This window comes from Epargyreus clarus, unplaced genomic scaffold (genome assembly GCF_041222505.1).
Source record: "Epargyreus clarus isolate Ecla_fem2 unplaced genomic scaffold, WU_Ecla_fem_2.2 ptg000010l, whole genome shotgun sequence".
Lineage (NCBI taxonomy): Eukaryota > Metazoa > Arthropoda > Insecta > Lepidoptera > Hesperiidae > Epargyreus > Epargyreus clarus.
Genome location: NW_027332218.1, coordinates 9,714,648 through 9,731,711, shown reverse-complemented (window position 1 = coordinate 9,731,711; position 17,064 = coordinate 9,714,648). Strand labels below are relative to the sequence as shown.

The window sequence follows — 17,064 nt, the reverse complement described above, 5'->3', positions numbered from 1 at the left end:
TCCAGCAGCTTGCCTAAGGCCAGGATTTTGGATTTTTAAGACGTTCTAGTTATAGTGTATAATCTATGCGTTCTAGACTGCTTTAATTATTGCTCTGAGTTCTAGACACTGGACATTTAAATTGTCGGTGACACAACTCTGTCTGGTTAGTGATGACCAGACAGAGTTGTGTCACTGACAATTGACTCTGTCTGGTTAGTAGTGTGACCTCCTAGTCCTAGATGAATGAGTAGTGGCTATCTTAATTTCGTTCAAAATACTTGGGGCTTTAGTTACTTAGGAAAAGTCAGTTCACCAAGATTAACGTATTCATCACCTTTTCATGTATTAGAGGTAGGAGTAAATGAGTTTTTATACAAACGATAAGACTCATGTAATCTTTAGTCAAAACATATTTGAATTACAGGGCATGAATATAAATAAAAAACGTTATGAGAATCAGTATTCTTTTTTACACAGCAGTAACCTATACCTTACATCTGACGCCATTATTCTTAAAATATACGAATCTGACTCTTTTTACCTAGTCTAATAATTATTTTAATAAAAATTTCTATCTGTGACAATATTATATTTCCAATTTATAAAATGTATGCTACATAACACAAAGAGTGCTTTTCCCACTAACAGAACTTGGAATTTCACTTATATCTATTATTATTTTTATCAATAATGCATTCGATATTACGTCACTGTAATATACATTTATTTCCTGGCACCGAGGAACATAAAACTTGTATTTTACCAATTTGTCTCCAAATAGGAATTTCTTGTATCTATACATTTTTTAAAACAAATCACATGATGCACTGTGCTTAGCATTGCTATATACAGTCAAATGGTCTTATTAATAGACCTCTCAATGAAAACAATATAATTCCATTATATTTCCCTCTGTCAAATAAAAATAAAAACGATAAATAAGAATACTATGTTAAAAATGATTTTATAAATGACAGAACAAGTACATAAACAGTCCTATGCAGATTATTTATGTATAAAGAATTGCAACATTAAAAAATGATATCTATGTAATATAAACTATGAGTTAAAAGTAATGATCAGCGTCTCTTACGCAGACAGATATACAAAGTACAAAAAATATACACTATTTCCAACTTTACAACAACAAATGGGTATTAAGTGGGTGTTGTTTGGTTCAAATTTTATCGTCGTACATAGTTTTGTGAGGAGTTTCTTCTTCAGAGTTGAATACTAATCAATGTAGTCCATATCATAGACTACAATTTGACCTGAAACAATAAAATACATTTAAAAGATCCACAATAAAAAATATTATCTAAAAACTATTATCATCAAACACTATTGCGCTATATATTGAAATGTGAATAAATACATGCATACATAAAGAGTAGGTAAGGCACCACCGCCACACTTATTTCTGCCTCATAAAAACTGTATTAAACGCTGCTGTGTCCCGGTTTGAAGGGCCATACTTTTCTGAGATGTTCCAGCTTAGCCACCAGGGGTAGCGGCGCATCTGCGGCCGACCTCAGGTAGGAATATCTCATCCGATCTGGGGTTGATTACAGATGTCCATGGGCGGCAGTAGCCACTTACCATCGGGTGGACTGCCTGCTCGTCTGCTACTCCTATATTATCAAAAAACATCTAGACAGTGTTACCTTAGCTGGTGAGCAGCGCGATGTTGATCTCCTTGACCATCTTGACGCGATGCAGCATCTTGGCGAGCGCGGCGCGACTGAGCGGCTGCGTGGAGTACCACACGGGCGAGTCCGGCACGCAAGAGCGCTCCGGTTGCAAGTAGAACACGTCATTGCGCGTGCGCACCGACTCGGGGCTGTGCAAACAATAATAACAAAATTTGTACTTTAGAGCCGCTTGAGGGATTTGATCAGGAGCAGGACGTTACAGTTTAAACGTGGTAGAACTCCTTCTGGTTCGACAAGGGTGTACTACCGCCACACATATTTCTGCCTAACAGCAGTGTTAAGCGCTGTTGTGTTCTGGTCTGAACGATGTCGTAAGAAAGATATACTTTACGAGTCGTTTTAGCTTAGTCCTCCGTAGCGGTGCATCTGTGGCCGACCTTAGGTAGGTTATCTAATCTAATCTGGGTTTTATTACAGATGCATATGGGCGGCAGTAACCACTTACCATCAAGTCGAATCCATGCTCGTCCTATATTATATAAAAAAAAAATGTTGGACGCTTAATAAATCGCAGCGTTTTCTCATAATTCGATAAAACTTATTTTTCACACATACAACAAAGATATGGAAGGATAATTGATAATAAGGAGTCCTTGATGCAAGAGTCTGAGTTGGGTGCCTTTTTCTAGTGTCATTAGCATACTTACCATTTTGAAATATAAAATTCGTAAAGCTTAACAGGACATCTCAGGGGGTTTTCTTCATTCTCTTGTTGCTCATAAACTTTCTTTTTCCTAGAATTTGCTTCTGCAAAACAAAGTTAACATTTTTAAATGTAACAGTATTATCATTATCAAGATTTTAAAATCAAATTGACAATGACCTCTCATTCTCAAATATTACAAAATAAGTATAAAGTATACAATTTATTAAAATATGATAGATATTTGCAAAAATATTTAAGACTGTTGAATGCATTGTAATTTAAATATTAGAATTGGAAGATAATAATTTGAGGACTTTTAGAAACACATATAATAATTGATACAAATCAAGCTTACCTAATGCTGATTGTGGAGGATAGAACCTTAATAGAACATTCCTAGAGCCCGGCAGTTTAGCTGCGCCGGGCTGGTTGGGATTCCGTTTCCAATGCTTCATTATGTGAGAAAACGAGAGCTGCATATGCTCTTCAACTGTCTGGAAATACAAAATTAAAATAAGATATCTCAAACATTATGGTGTGATATAATTGCTACTGTCTAAACTGTACTGTCTAATCTCTCTTATTACACATGTAGTAGAAAGGCTATTATTTCTTATATTACATGGACAGTACACAGCAAATGCGTTATTATTGTTTATTTCATTATTTTTCGACAAAATATAATGAAATATCTTGATCTGGATGTTAGTTATCCTGCCTTTTTGTGTCTATACCAAAACAGCATTTAAAATGCAGTTAGTTTTATAAACATTAAATTAAGTAGTACTTTATAACAACTTACCACTAAATTAAAATGTTTCGTGTTAAAGAACATGAGGGTAGACAGGAGGACATGTGGAGAATGAGCGCCTAATTGTTTACTCTCCCATAAATGTTCCTCTTCCACTCTTGTTACTATGTACTCTGTGGATAAACATATAATATTAGAATATTACCCCTAAATATGTAACCTAAATGATCATTTAAAATTTTATAATCTTATATGTATCAAAATAAAAATATGAAAATTCATACAAAGTACAAAAAAATGGGTAATAATAATTATGGGGATATGGGACTTAATACAGCATTTTCTCAAAAAAATGTTTTGATTCAAACAACTATATTTTCGATTATTCAAAGATATAATAAATGAAACTTACGTGAGTCATTATATAATACGGAGAACTTTCTTGCGACTTCGTCCAAACAGTCTGTAAATTTCTCATAATACGGATCTGTAAATATATTGTCTATCCTACCATTTTCAAACAAATATTGTTGTATACCTGGAACAAATCAAAACACATTAAAATAATGGCACTGTGGCAATAACGAATCACAAATAAGATAGGACTCATGTTAAATGGCATTTTTCATACATGTAAATACATCAGACCCTTTTCATACCAGAACATAGCAATGCAAAAAAATATTTTATTGGACCAAACATGGATGCACCTGTAGATTCACTGTTATACCCATTTAGAAGGTCATAAAGATAGAGCAGTCTGATAAGTAAACTAAATAAATCTGATCACAACAGTTTCTAATGCTTAGCTACTTTTGTTTACTTTATTTTACTTCATTATACAACTGAAATATATAGTAATTTTTTCAATTTATAGCATACCGTGTATATTTAAAATACTTACCTAAAACCAAATAATAAATAGTGTCCGGCGCGTACTCGCTCCCGTTGGGTTTGCGCACCTCTTTCACAAAGAGGCATAAGGAGTAATTGAGTTCGTCGGCCGTTAGCTGTAGGATCTCGGACTTGAACGGCTTACGTCGGAGCGAGCTTTTCTCGATTTCAGCGTTTTTCGTCATCACCCATTGCTTCCATGCGTTTACGCCAAATGTGTACTGCGGAAATAACATTTTTGGTTAGTTTTTTTGAGGTGAAATTATAAACTAGTGCTATTAAGCACAGACTTATAGAATAAGAGGTTTGTTTTGAGAGTGGTTACATTTTTATGGGACTAGTAAGTTATGTGTTTATCATTAGAATTGATTATTAATGTATAATTATTGTAATTTTAATAGACTTAGCTGGTGTCATATGACTTTTAATTACAACTTGATAACCATATGCTCAAAACATACACTGTTTTAAAATTAATAAAATTGTTACTCAATTTGATGGGTGACATCACTAACCCTCGTTTTAATTATATAAAGTTATGTCTTGCTCAAGAAAAAATTGTTATATTTCTATAAGGAAGAAATGAGATGTGTTTGTATTTAGTAGGCAAAACATTAGATAGAGTGAGTTCATGTTTATATATGTTCGTTAGGTTAATAGATCTTAAAAGAATCTTATCGGTGTATTCTACCTGACATGTAGTTATTTATATAATAGAAATTACCGAGAAGCATATACCGTTACTTCGATAAAGTTAATTACGTGTTACAAACACAACGTAAATAGTGTACAGACTGTACCTTAAGACACATGTTAGCGTCCGGTTTCTCGGCGGGCTCGCGCGGCGGGTCCGGCGGCGGCGGCGCGGGCTGGTCGCGGCGGCGCTTGGCGGCGCGCGCGGGGCGGGCGGGCGGCGGCACGGCGCGCTTGCGGGCGCCCGCCGCCGCCGCCGCCGCGCCGCCCGCCGCGCCCGCCGCGCGCAGCGCCGCCACCGCGCGCTGCTGCTCCAGCACCATCATGTGGTGGTGGTGCATGCCCTCCGAGTCCAGACCTGCAACGGCAATGGACATCTAAGTGAAGCGTTCGTATTTGAAGGACGCATAAATTATACTTAAACGTCAATAAAGTATTTGATAGTTTGAAAAAGTGTTTTATTATTTACTAGTATTTGCCCGAGGCTTCGCCCGCGTTTAAAAGAAAATAATATGACATACTAACATACATAAAACTGAAAATTCGTACCTTCATTGGAACGATAGTGGCGCCACCTGGCGAAAATTGGTCGTACCAACACTGGAACCTTCGTGGGCTCATGCAACTTTGCAAAAGACCATCACTTGATCAAATGCATAGTTTACGATTAAATCTTTACTAATATCGATTAAAATAATCAATTCTTTGGTCCATAGATCGATTCTTCGATTAATCGATCTTAGATCACCATCCCTAGTTCCCGTGGGATTTCCGGGATAAAAACTATCCTATGTCCTTTCTCGAGTCCCAGACTATCTTTATACAAAATTGCATTAAAATCGGTTTAGTGGTTTAGGCGTGAAGAAGAGACAAACAGACAGACAGACAGACAGAGTTATTTTCGGATTTATAATATTAGTAAGAATATACATATATAGTATGTATATTATAAACCCCTTGGAGTTCTTTTTTTGAAATAAGAAAAAAGAAAATAGGTTCAACCGAACGTCGCGCGAAAACAGTCGGCCACGTGATAATGGCGTCACAATATATTTAACAAAGTCTACTAGGAAACTACGATAACGATTCACATTCTTGAAAGAATTAACTTTCAAAAGTTATTTAGCTTTTATAATTATAAAATGTTTTCAATGAAATTGTAGTACGTAGAAATTTAAATAGTTAAAATTTATTATTATTGTTTAATTGAAAGATCAGAAAATAATTTAAAATAATTTGTGGGGTCCATTAGCTTATTTACTTTTAACAACAGTTTGATCAACTTGTTTATTATATGTAAATACCCTATTGCTACTAGCAGTCTACTTCTAATACCACTACTACTACTAGTCTTACTAAGTACAGTCATTCAATCGTTTTACCTGGAAAGTTATCCGGGAGTTTTAAGAATTGGTAATTTTATAAATTTTAATGTGCTCTCGAATTTCAACTTCACCTCCTATCTTTGCCGCTCGCACTCGCTTGCTATAAATATAGGGTCGAAAATCTGCAATTAATTGACATTGTGCGAGCGATATCACTTTGTGAAGTGGTGGTAGATGTGCTATGTAAAGAACCTATTCTTAATTAAAAAAAAAATGATTTGATAAAGAAACAATCAACCAATTTTTTACCAATTTTCAAAACACCCGGATAACTTTCCAGGTAACCGTATTTTATTAAACCAAATGACTGTACTGTACCTGGCATACCAGGATGAGAGCTCGGCGTAATAGTATTAGCTGTCATTGCTGATTCCAAATCAACAGGTTGGTCTTCATACTCTGTGGCCATTTTGAGAGCCATTTGGAGCATGTCTTCGCCGAACGCGTTGTTGCCGTCCATGCCAGCGACTGGACTAAAGCCCTCATCTGAAAGGGAATAGAAAGTTAAATTATTATAAAATCATTTTGATCGTTTTGATTTGGCTAATTTTAGTTTAGAATCATTTGTAAAGTCCAGGGAAGATTTAAAAGGTGAGTAAATATGGAATATATTTCATAAATAGATTCTGAGGCGGTACAAAGTTTGCCGAGTCAGCTAGTTAACACAAAAAAATAACTGACAAAAAATCTTACCATTTTCCTCTTCAGTGTCTGAATCGCTTTGATCTTTCTTCTTGTCGCCTGCGACCATCTCGGCCATCATCAGCAGTTCCGCTTCGAACGGATCCGTTGGCATTTTGTCGTGGATTTTGTTGATCTCCTTCATGATACCTTTGGCCGAATTTCGTGTCGTCGGAATGAAGACTGGAGTGGGTATCGGCAGGGGGATAGGTATGGGAACAGGAAAGGGTATCGACCACATCGCGCACGGCACAGGCACGTATATAGGTACAGGGACGGGAATGAGCACTTTCCTCTCTAAGCTAGAGTCAGTCTGGCACTCCTTCGTGCACGGATGCGGTCGACACGACACCCCTTTCGTCACCATCATGGGCTTCGCCATCGTACCCTTATTCGCTCTCTCGGGTGGGGGTAGAGTTTTGACTATGACGTGGTTATATATTTTTGGGGGTGGCGGAGGCGGCGGCGTCGGAGGTTTGGGAGGCGGAGGGGGGGTCTTGGGGGCTTGCGGGGGTTCAGGCTCGGGCGGGGGATTCAACCGCTTGGATTTCGACCTCGTTACGGAAGGAATTAGAGGCGGTGGCGCTGCGAGCGACTGGACGTTCGAGATCACTGGTAACCCTGTGCCGGCGCGTTGCTGGCCCTTTGCTGCTGCGACAAACAAAATCGGTTTTATACACTTCAATCTGACGTCAAAATTTTTAATTACGTATGTATAATATTTAGGGGGGGGGGATTTGTAAATTGTAAATGTATAAGATATGTATGAATCGTATGCATGACAAAGATTTCAGGAATATTTCATTGTGGGTGTTTGCAAGAATGGCGAAACATTTGATGCAAGATCAATTCAACATTGGAATTTCTGGGATGGAAGTAATAAATGGACATTTAAATTCAAATAAATGAATGAATTATGCCTTTACCGTTGTTATTCTTGTTCGGCGAGTACGTTCGTCGCGGCGCGCCGGTGGGCACGGCGGCCGGCTCCGCCTCGCCTGCGGGCGCCGACAGCTTTGAATACTGCCCCTGGGGACATCACATTAGCTGTAAGCTGCTATGTACACCGCTATGGCTTTTGCCGCCCACCATCGGCCACAGTTGCGTTATTAAAGATACTGAGATTATCTCGTGGATGTTGTAGATGTGGTGATAAGGGAGTCATAAGTATCCGATGCGTTCCAACTTGGTCCTCAGTGGTATAGTCCGCGCCAAACTGCTAGTCCGCTCTAAAGTTGTTGCGCACAACTACAAGCACATATTCCGTAGCAACGTAAGGGCATACTAACGCAGCTATTTACCCTACTATGCTACCGTAGGGGAGAGCGGGCAGCGGCCGGGTGCCGGCGGGGACCCGCGCTGTCTTCGTCCCGCGAATATCTACAATTCACTATTCGACACGACTCGGATCTATATTCAGAACGGACTAGCAGTTTGGCGCGGACTGTACCCCTGAGGACCAAGTTGGAACGCCTCTTATACGTATGATTCCATTACCACGAGATCTACATTTATTTATCACAATATCTCTAATCAAATCGAAATAGAGTTAAAGAGCCAGGGTAGGCCACCGATGTATTGCTACTCCTGAAAACTAAATAGGAATGTTTTGCTTCTTCCTTTTACTATACCAATACAAATTTTAAATCAAAAGTGTTGAAATTAAAGCCATATAGTCTAAAATTTTGTAACACTAATATGGTTTCTATCGGAATGGACAGAATGTCATTCAGTATTTACACAACAGCTGACCGAAATACAAATAATTAAATAACAAACTAGAAAAGAGCTGTTAAGACATTTTAAATTCTCACCTGGAATGACATCACACACTGGTATGTGCAGAAATTTCTTACAGTAGCATCCGACATTGTCAAATGATATTGTGCTAGTGACGCTTTTTTACACATATCACATTTCATCCTAAAAATAAAACATAAGTCAAAATCAAATATCAATAACTATCATCATATTTCATTGCAAAATTTATCATGATATTCATCATATTACTGGATTTTTAAATGCAAATCACTCGTCATCTCATTACCGTCCTACTACTGGGCATAGAGTGAAAGGCATTGAGGCAATAGTCCACAGACCGGCCAAGTATGAATAGGTCGACTTCAAGCACTCTTGAGAAAATCTACCCCATAAGCGTAGACATGGTGAAGTATTTTATTTTTATAATATATGAGTAGCAGACGAGCATGCAGTCCACCTGATGGTAAGTGGCTACTGCCGCCCATGGACATCTGTAATCAACCCAAGATAGAATTGGATAATCCTACCTGAGGTCGGCCACAGATGCGCCGGTTCCCCCAAGGACTAAGCTGGAAGGCCCCGAAAAACTATGTCTCCCTTACAACACCCTTCAAACCAGAACACAGGAGCACTTAACACAGAGATAGATGTGGCGGTGGTGCCGACGGAGTCGAATGACAAAGGATTCTACCATCTTAAAATGCTTATTTTTCCCATAAATTCTTGATTTTTGTCAATGATAAACACAATATACTCACCGTCTTGACGACACAGCGTTAACGGACACTTGGTAGAGATTCAGACAGTTTAGCGAGCACATCATCACGATCTGCCCGTTGGGCTGCACACGCCGAATCATATCGAAGTTGTACTTCTTCACTTTACACCAGTTGCACGGCACTATGTGCCTTGAGTTACTAATGTACACATTCATGCAGGACTTCGAACAAAAACACTGTGGTGAATCACTCTCGTAGATTGTGAAGCATTTCGATTTTCTCCTTTCAAAATACTTTTTACACCACTGACATTGATCTGAAAAAGAGTTATATTCTGTTTTGAGGGAGAGCGAAAAAGATGCCTGTATGATAAAGCCCCAGGAGTGCAGAGGTGGACGAATATAGTATTGGTTGCTTGGGTTTACTTGCTTATTGCTAATATGGAGAAGTAAATTCTCCTGTTTGCCTGCATTAAAAGCTACTCTACCAGAGGTCCTTACCAAGACATATAAAAAATAGGATGTGGCCAAAAAATAACAGCACTATCCAAAGTTTAGAAAATTGTGGGTCATATATTTGATTTTATTAGGTTATCTGTATATCAGAATGTTTATCAGAATTGTACTTAAAATGAATCCAAAAACAACATACCTGGGAAAATGTTGTTTACAAATTTGAACGCCGCAAAACACGGATCAGAACACAGCCTTTGTGACACATCTTCACTAACTTCCACCTCAATAGTTGTGGCCTTTTCTAACGAGCACACCGCACATTTCGCCCACACCGGCTGACTAATAAGATTCTTGCTCATGTGGTCAAACTTCTCCATACAGCCTTGACAACAAAAGTCCTTAAATTGTCGCTTATCCCCAACAGGCGCCAAGAATCCCTGATGCCCAACAGAAATATCCTTCTGACAATAACAACATATCTTCAAACCTTTCTTGAACTCGTCTAAACATCGAGAATTACAAAACTGTCGTATATCATAACCAAACCTAACACAATATTTCCCTAAGCTTGTATGTTCAACATTACTTTTACAATTTGCACATTTCGAACCTATCTTATTCTGATACCTGCCTAAACACACTTCATTACAATAGTCCATAGTTTCCCATGTTAATATTTTAGTTTCTGACGTGAGTTCTATGTTGCATTGTACACAATTCCGAATGAAAGTCCTCTCTCTGTCGTTCCTGGCAGCTTGCACCATGGCGGGAGTTTTCGCCTGTATTTTGTAAGCTTCATCTATGTATTTGTCTGTGGCGTTGCCGATTACTTTCAGTTTAAGTAGAGGGGGATTAGGTTTGGATGCATTCGTCTGTTGTTGCTGCTGCTGCTGTTGTTGTTGTTGTTGCTGTTGTGTTCGTGGCACTCGTTTCTTTTTGATGATATACCTGCCATATTCAGAATCGTTTAGAGTTTTGATGCAAGCTTGCTCACAGATCATGTGGTGGATGCCATATCGTATCATATGGAAAGAGCACATTTTCATCTCGGCGCACACCAGGCATTCCGCCTCTTCCGCGACTCCCCTCTCTTCGACTATAATTTTTTTCCGTTTAAACTGATATTTATCTGCTTCGTCGGCCATCATACTCTGTAGACATTGCATTGAACAATAATGCGTATCTTCCCCATCCAAGTTGTAATAGAAGTAGCACATTTTTTTTTCCTCACACTCCGAGCACATCAAAGTCCGGGCTGTAATCTCTTCGATCAAGTACTTTTTACTTTTCACTGTGTACTGGAAATTATTTTCCACAGAGAACTGTCCAACACAAACTTCATTACATAAATATTTTGTCTCTTGATCCTTAATGAAACGGTATGCGCATAACTTATCATTTTTACATTGCACACAAAAACCATCGAGTGGACTGACTTGTAAGATGTAATTTGGTGTACTGCTACTACTTTCCTTGGGTTCATCATGTTCGTTTTCTTTATCTGCAAAGTAACGAATTGTATTTCATAAAAAGTAAAGTAAAATTCTTGCAATGTTGAAAAGTTCTAAAATATATTTTAATTTTCTTAGGATATTCTCATAGTAAATATTAGCAAAGATAAATATGAGTGTATGTTGCTGTTATCATGAAATAAGTTATTAAACCATCAAAAGCCTGAGGGTAGCTAAAATACTTAATTCATAACTTAAGCTGACTGTATTATGATGATGATTCATACTCAGCATGTAACTGACGTTGGACTGTAGCCCGTGCACTTTCCTGAAGAATCCAATAAGACTATATGCCCCAAGGATATACGAGGACAGCACAGTGAATTTGCGCTAAATCCTTGATTTTCCTATAAGCATGTGAGGCCTCGGAATGATGTTTATGTATAGAATATTTTCTTTTTCATCAAACAAAAAAGACAGACAACTGAACTCACCACCACCATTTTCATTCTCATGTGTTTCTTCCACAGTGGTGTCAACATCCATAGTTTCCGCCGATTCATTTTCATTATTCTCCTCTGTGGTTGTTATATTGTTTACATCCATTGGCTCACTCTCTTCTTTTGGAACCATTGTTGAGGAAGCAGCTTCTAAAATTTAAATCGAGATTTTTTTAAATATCACATTGGTTAATATTGTGTAAGATAAATAAACTCATATTTATTAACAATTTCTTTCTTTTGTAAAAATTTCTTTATTATTTCTAACAAAATACAGATACCGCTATAAAACAAAATTTTAAGATACATTGCTCTAAAGCTGTCCTACAATAAATCCTGCATAAAGACTAACAACTTTAAATATAATTATCTCCACTTTGCTTTTATCAATTTTTTTAAATTAATATGTCGACAATATACATGCTATAAAATAATATGAGAGAATAAAGATTTTACTTTCAATGAAGACCAACAGAAATGGAAATTCTAACCTTCTGCCTGCTTCCTTTTCTCTGCTAATACTTTTTCTGCCTCAGCCTTATCTGCTTCAGATATCTCCCTCTCAGTGTCCGGTAAAAGACACACCTCCTCATCTTCACCTGGTTGGTTGACTAGAAAAGTAAAACTTGCATTTATATTATACTGCCATAAAAGCCATATTCTTAAAATCATATTACGATATTTTTAAATGTACATGTCAAAAAATATATAGTAAACAATGTCATAACAATAAGGTCTCAAATTATGTTGTAATTGTAATTATTAAAATTGTGTAATCAGTGTTTTAATTTTAGTATGAATTTAAAAGCATACATTTGCTTTTAAATTCATACTAACTAGGTAGAATTGAATGGTGTTACAAATCTGTGGTTTTACTCCAGCAACACCACTGCCACATCATGTTTTTACCTAATAACAGCAGTGTTAAGCGCTGCTGTGTTATGGTTTGAAGGGTGTGGTAAGGGAGAACTATATGTCTAAAGCATTCTACCTTTCTCTTCAGGGTTAGCTGTGCATCTATGGCCGACCTCAAGTAGGGGTAGGGGTGTCAGTGGCCAGTAACCATCAGGTGGAAAGCATGCTTGTTTTCTACTCCGACATTATAAAAAAAAATAACTAGCGTCCATTCATACCTGGGTGGTGTTCATCATCCTCATGAGTTTCCATGTCTCCATCAGCACCCGTGTCAACATGGTCATCGTCATCATCGTCAACACTGACCACGGGAATGTCTGTTTGTGAAACTGACTCTGATGTGTCCGGTCGATCTTTTAACAGAGCATCAAAGGGATCCAATGCCTGGAAAGAAAAATTGTTACTTTAATACCAATGGGATGAAATGCAAGTTGCGTTTATATTGATTTGTTCCAATTTATATTCACTACATTATTTTGTGGGAAACTCAAAAATTTTAGTGTTAGTAAATATAGTGAATAAATTGTTATTGATATGCAATTTTCAGGGATATAACAACAATTTAATCAGCTATTAAGATGAAAACTTTCATATACCATTTATTAAAATAACAATTAAAGTCTAAGTTCCAGTATATTTGACTTTGTATTATATAAACAGATTTTTATGCCACAAATGCAATGTTTTGTTGGCAGCACTTGAGCTGTCAATTAATTTTAAATGGAGATTTATGGATATGAAATTTCAGATTTAGAGATGGATAAAGATATATGATAAATATTATACTGGTTTCAGATACTAAATCAAAATCAAATCAAATGATTTGTCTTTATGAGTAAATAAAAGAAAGCATGAAACTGTGTGAGACACATAATTACACTCCATCCCTATATGAATTTTTAATATAAGATTCTGTTACAGTTTATTATAAATATAAAATATATTTGAATGAAATTAATCATTCCTTTTTATACATTTTGAATATTAAGAGATTATTTTAATATATTTTAGTCAATGTTTTTGTTTATGTTACATATCATATTTTTCAAATAATTATCTTAGAAGAATAATGTAATTTTCACAACCTGTGTATGATCTTCCTGCGGTTCTTCCATGGATACATTAGGGGCAGTCTCAAATTCCATTTTACCATCACCATCATCTTTCCTGTCATCATCATCATCTTTCCTGTCATCACCATCATCTTTCCTGTCATCATCATCATCTTTCCTGTCATCACCATCAATATCCTCTTTGATTTCCTCTGTTTCTTTCTGCTCAGATGTTTGGCTTTCTTCTTGATTACTGGATTCTTCTTTTAATTCATCATTAGACGTACCATCTGTTATGTCTATTGTACTTTCTGTAAAATAACAATTTTATTTATATAACTATGATGTAAAAATTGGGAATTATTATAAAAATGAAAAAACTTAACTGCTTAAAAATAGACTGTGTAACTACCACAATAAAGATACCATAACCACAACAAATTCCACTCAAAAATATTATGCTCTGTAGTCAGCCCAAAAAGGGCATTTCAAGACCAATTTGAAAATTTGCAAAACACCGATCACATCCCAACTCAATTGAAAGGCCTTATGAGTGCGTCAGATTGTTAAATAAACATTACAGTCAACATTAGAATATATGTCTCGCAAAATTGATACACATAAACATATTGTTTTCCTATTTATGTAATAATATATTCGAAAATCTATTCTAATGGTTCATTTACATCTACAGATATTAAGGGCACCAGACACATCGCAGCAATCAAAAATTTGTTCTTCTATACAATCTCTACAGACATACAGTAATTTTGTGCACTTATGCGGACAGTGGGACTGAGTGATAACGGAGTTATCCAAATTCACATAAGTAAGGTGATACGATTTTGCCTATAACTAAAAATGTTTGGTATGATTTAAACGATGCGAATATTTACATGAATAGATCAACAATGTGGGAGCAAGTATAATTAGTATATACACCGTGACATAAGGGCATGCAAAAGCAGCTATATAACCGTGGACGAGAGCAGGCAGCAGATGGATGCCGGGGGTCCCTCATTGTCTTTGTAACGCTAATATCTATAATTTTCTTTTGTGACACAAATCATTTCTATTTTTGGAGTGGACTAGCAGTTTGGGGTATATTACTGTACTTATACCTACAGTACCACAACCACACAGACTCATAAAGGGTCCTTCAAAATACTGTATAGAAAAATATGATTTTCTCTACCATGAATGTGACAAATTTTATATTTGTAAATACAACCAAGGTTTTATTGTATAGATTAAATACATCCTGGCATAATAAACACACTGTTTAGCACAGTTAACATAGACAGTACAAATATTTACAGAGAACAGTCAATGATCACATTCTTTGACTATTTAATTCAAAATTAGAATCACTCAAAAACAATAGATATGCTTACCTTTCTCCACATCAGCTGCATCCAAACCCACCTCTGGCTCTTCTTTAGGGACCTCATCACTTATCACACTATCTTTATCACTCCCCACAGTACTTGAATCCCTTTCCACATGGTTCTGCACTTCACTCAGTTCTGATTCACTTATTTCACTTGGAATTTTGTCTAAAAGTTCACTTTCGGCGTTTTTTAAATCACTGTCAATCTTTTCACTACTGTCTGTAATTGGTTGTGCAGTATCGTCTTCTGCGTCAGGTTTTAGAGGTTCCTCAGCAACCTGGGGCTCCTCAGCGGTATTGACGTCGTCGTCGCCTGATCCCTGCTCGGTTTCGTTGGGGTTCTCCGGTGCACCCTCCTTATCATCCATTTTTCCAATTGAAATGGAAGAGTTTTCGGTATTACACGATCAAATACATCTAGAAACGCAAAAACAACACAGTTATACATACGAGTAATAAAAGAAAATGCTAACTCGACAGCCGCACCCGGCGGTACTTTATAGGTTATAAAGTTATTAAATTCCAGTTTGATGCCGCGAACAACATGAATTAAAAGCTAATTACAGCATTTTGAATACTAAATTTATACAGTACTGTCATCATAGGCATTTCAAGTATAATCATATTCAAATTGTATCGTTGCAATACAAAGACAATTTTTTATTTGTAGACGCTTGCATTAGGTACTCGAGCAAGCCACATATCCCGCGCTTATTGACTAGTATTTAAAACTCTCAAAATACCAACTTACTGAGTGAGTGGCTACATTGAAAATAATTTCTGCACTGAGGATTTATCAATTGTTTATTAATATAACACTTTACGTATAAAATTGGACATATAACAGTGAATAGTCTGTCGTAAAATTTCTATGTAACTAGTAAGAAGAGTGTAAGGTCACTGTCAAATGAGTTTGAAATTCCCTGTAAAAACTGAAGGTAGAAAAAGTTGTCTAATAATTATTGAATTCATTTCACCTATAATATTATGCAGTTTTTGCTCACGTACACGTAATTATATTTCACTTCACTTGAAAGCACAACAAACGACCACCATATTGGAATCAACCTGTGTTAAAATTTGTTGCGGATGTGAATGGTCCGGCCAATTGAACATCTCATTAATTACATGATCGTCTTTTTATTTTATATCGCTGCTTATTGTAAAATTCAAATACTATTAATCATAATTAAAATTGTGTGGTATTGGAGATTTATTATTTTAATAAACTTCTAAATAAAGTGATTCAATGAGCATTAACTTCACTTTCTTAAGTTGGCAATACATGACGCTCAATGCGGCTTTAGTGATGTCATCAATGTTTTATTATAATAGTAATTTAATAATACATTTCTTATAAATAGATTTATGAATTATATTATTAGTTGACGTAGATACCTTGTGAGTTATCATAATTAAATAATGACTATTATTTTTATACTAATCAATACACTAATATAAAAGCAAAACTGATCTAAAAGCAAACTAATCAGCATGAGAAGGAAAATTGCGTAAAAATAATAAAATACTAGTATTAATTTTAAATTTTATTACTTGTTTGACATTATTTTTGTATTATTTAATTATATGTATTTTGAACAAAGACAAATACAACAAAGCTTACGCTGTAAGAAAAATAAGACAATTTACTGACTTGAATAGTGTTATGTCCTATAGCATATTGCTCTGGGGTAAAGCAGCCGGCATAGATCAAATCTTTGTGTTACAGAAGAGAGCCATTAGGGTTATTTATAAATGAGGTCTCGGGAGTCATTGCGTGAAAAATTACAAATTACAAAGAAATAGGTATACTTATAGTAGCGTCTCAGTATATCGTGTAACATCTTGTAATGAAATATAATATTATAAGTATATGTAATATAATATTGTAATTAATAAATTTGTACAAAAGTATCTGGCAGTAGTTTAGTTTCTAACATTTTGTAAAAAAAACGGGTCTGTTATCGTGTTACGTTTATCGTTATAGCTCCTATAGTAATCATTATGTGTAGCACATCACTACCTGTCCATGAAGTACAGTATTATCTGTGTGACATTTTAACGTAAACACAACAAA

General features: G+C 36.2%; 1 protein-coding gene across 4 annotated transcripts; it reads right to left on the bottom strand.

Moving 5' to 3' along the window:
- Window positions 1-429: 429 nt before the first annotated feature.
- On the bottom strand, window positions 430-16,267 carry woc (zinc finger protein without children). Of its 4 annotated transcripts, none has more exons than XM_073077417.1 (20): window positions 15,965-16,267; window positions 14,992-15,404; window positions 13,631-13,908; window positions 12,764-12,929; window positions 12,122-12,241; window positions 11,625-11,780; window positions 9,876-11,180; window positions 9,264-9,540; window positions 8,559-8,667; window positions 7,671-7,773; window positions 6,757-7,395; window positions 6,382-6,549; window positions 4,786-5,036; window positions 3,996-4,206; window positions 3,504-3,629; window positions 3,143-3,264; window positions 2,696-2,834; window positions 2,342-2,441; window positions 1,647-1,822; window positions 430-1,253 (listed from the first exon to the last, which is right to left on the bottom strand). In XM_073077417.1, exons 2-19 carry the CDS (start codon window positions 15,353-15,355, stop codon window positions 1,648-1,650), a joined length of 4,809 nt encoding a protein of 1,602 aa, XP_072933518.1. In that variant the 5' UTR covers window positions 15,356-15,404; window positions 15,965-16,267; the 3' UTR covers window positions 430-1,253; window position 1,647. The 4 variants fall into 4 exon arrangements, with proteins under 4 accessions (XP_072933518.1, XP_072933521.1, XP_072933520.1 ...); XM_073077420.1 differs by having other exon boundaries at window positions 6,757-7,392; XM_073077419.1 differs by having other exon boundaries at window positions 15,996-16,267.
- Window positions 16,268-17,064: the final 797 nt, after the last annotated feature.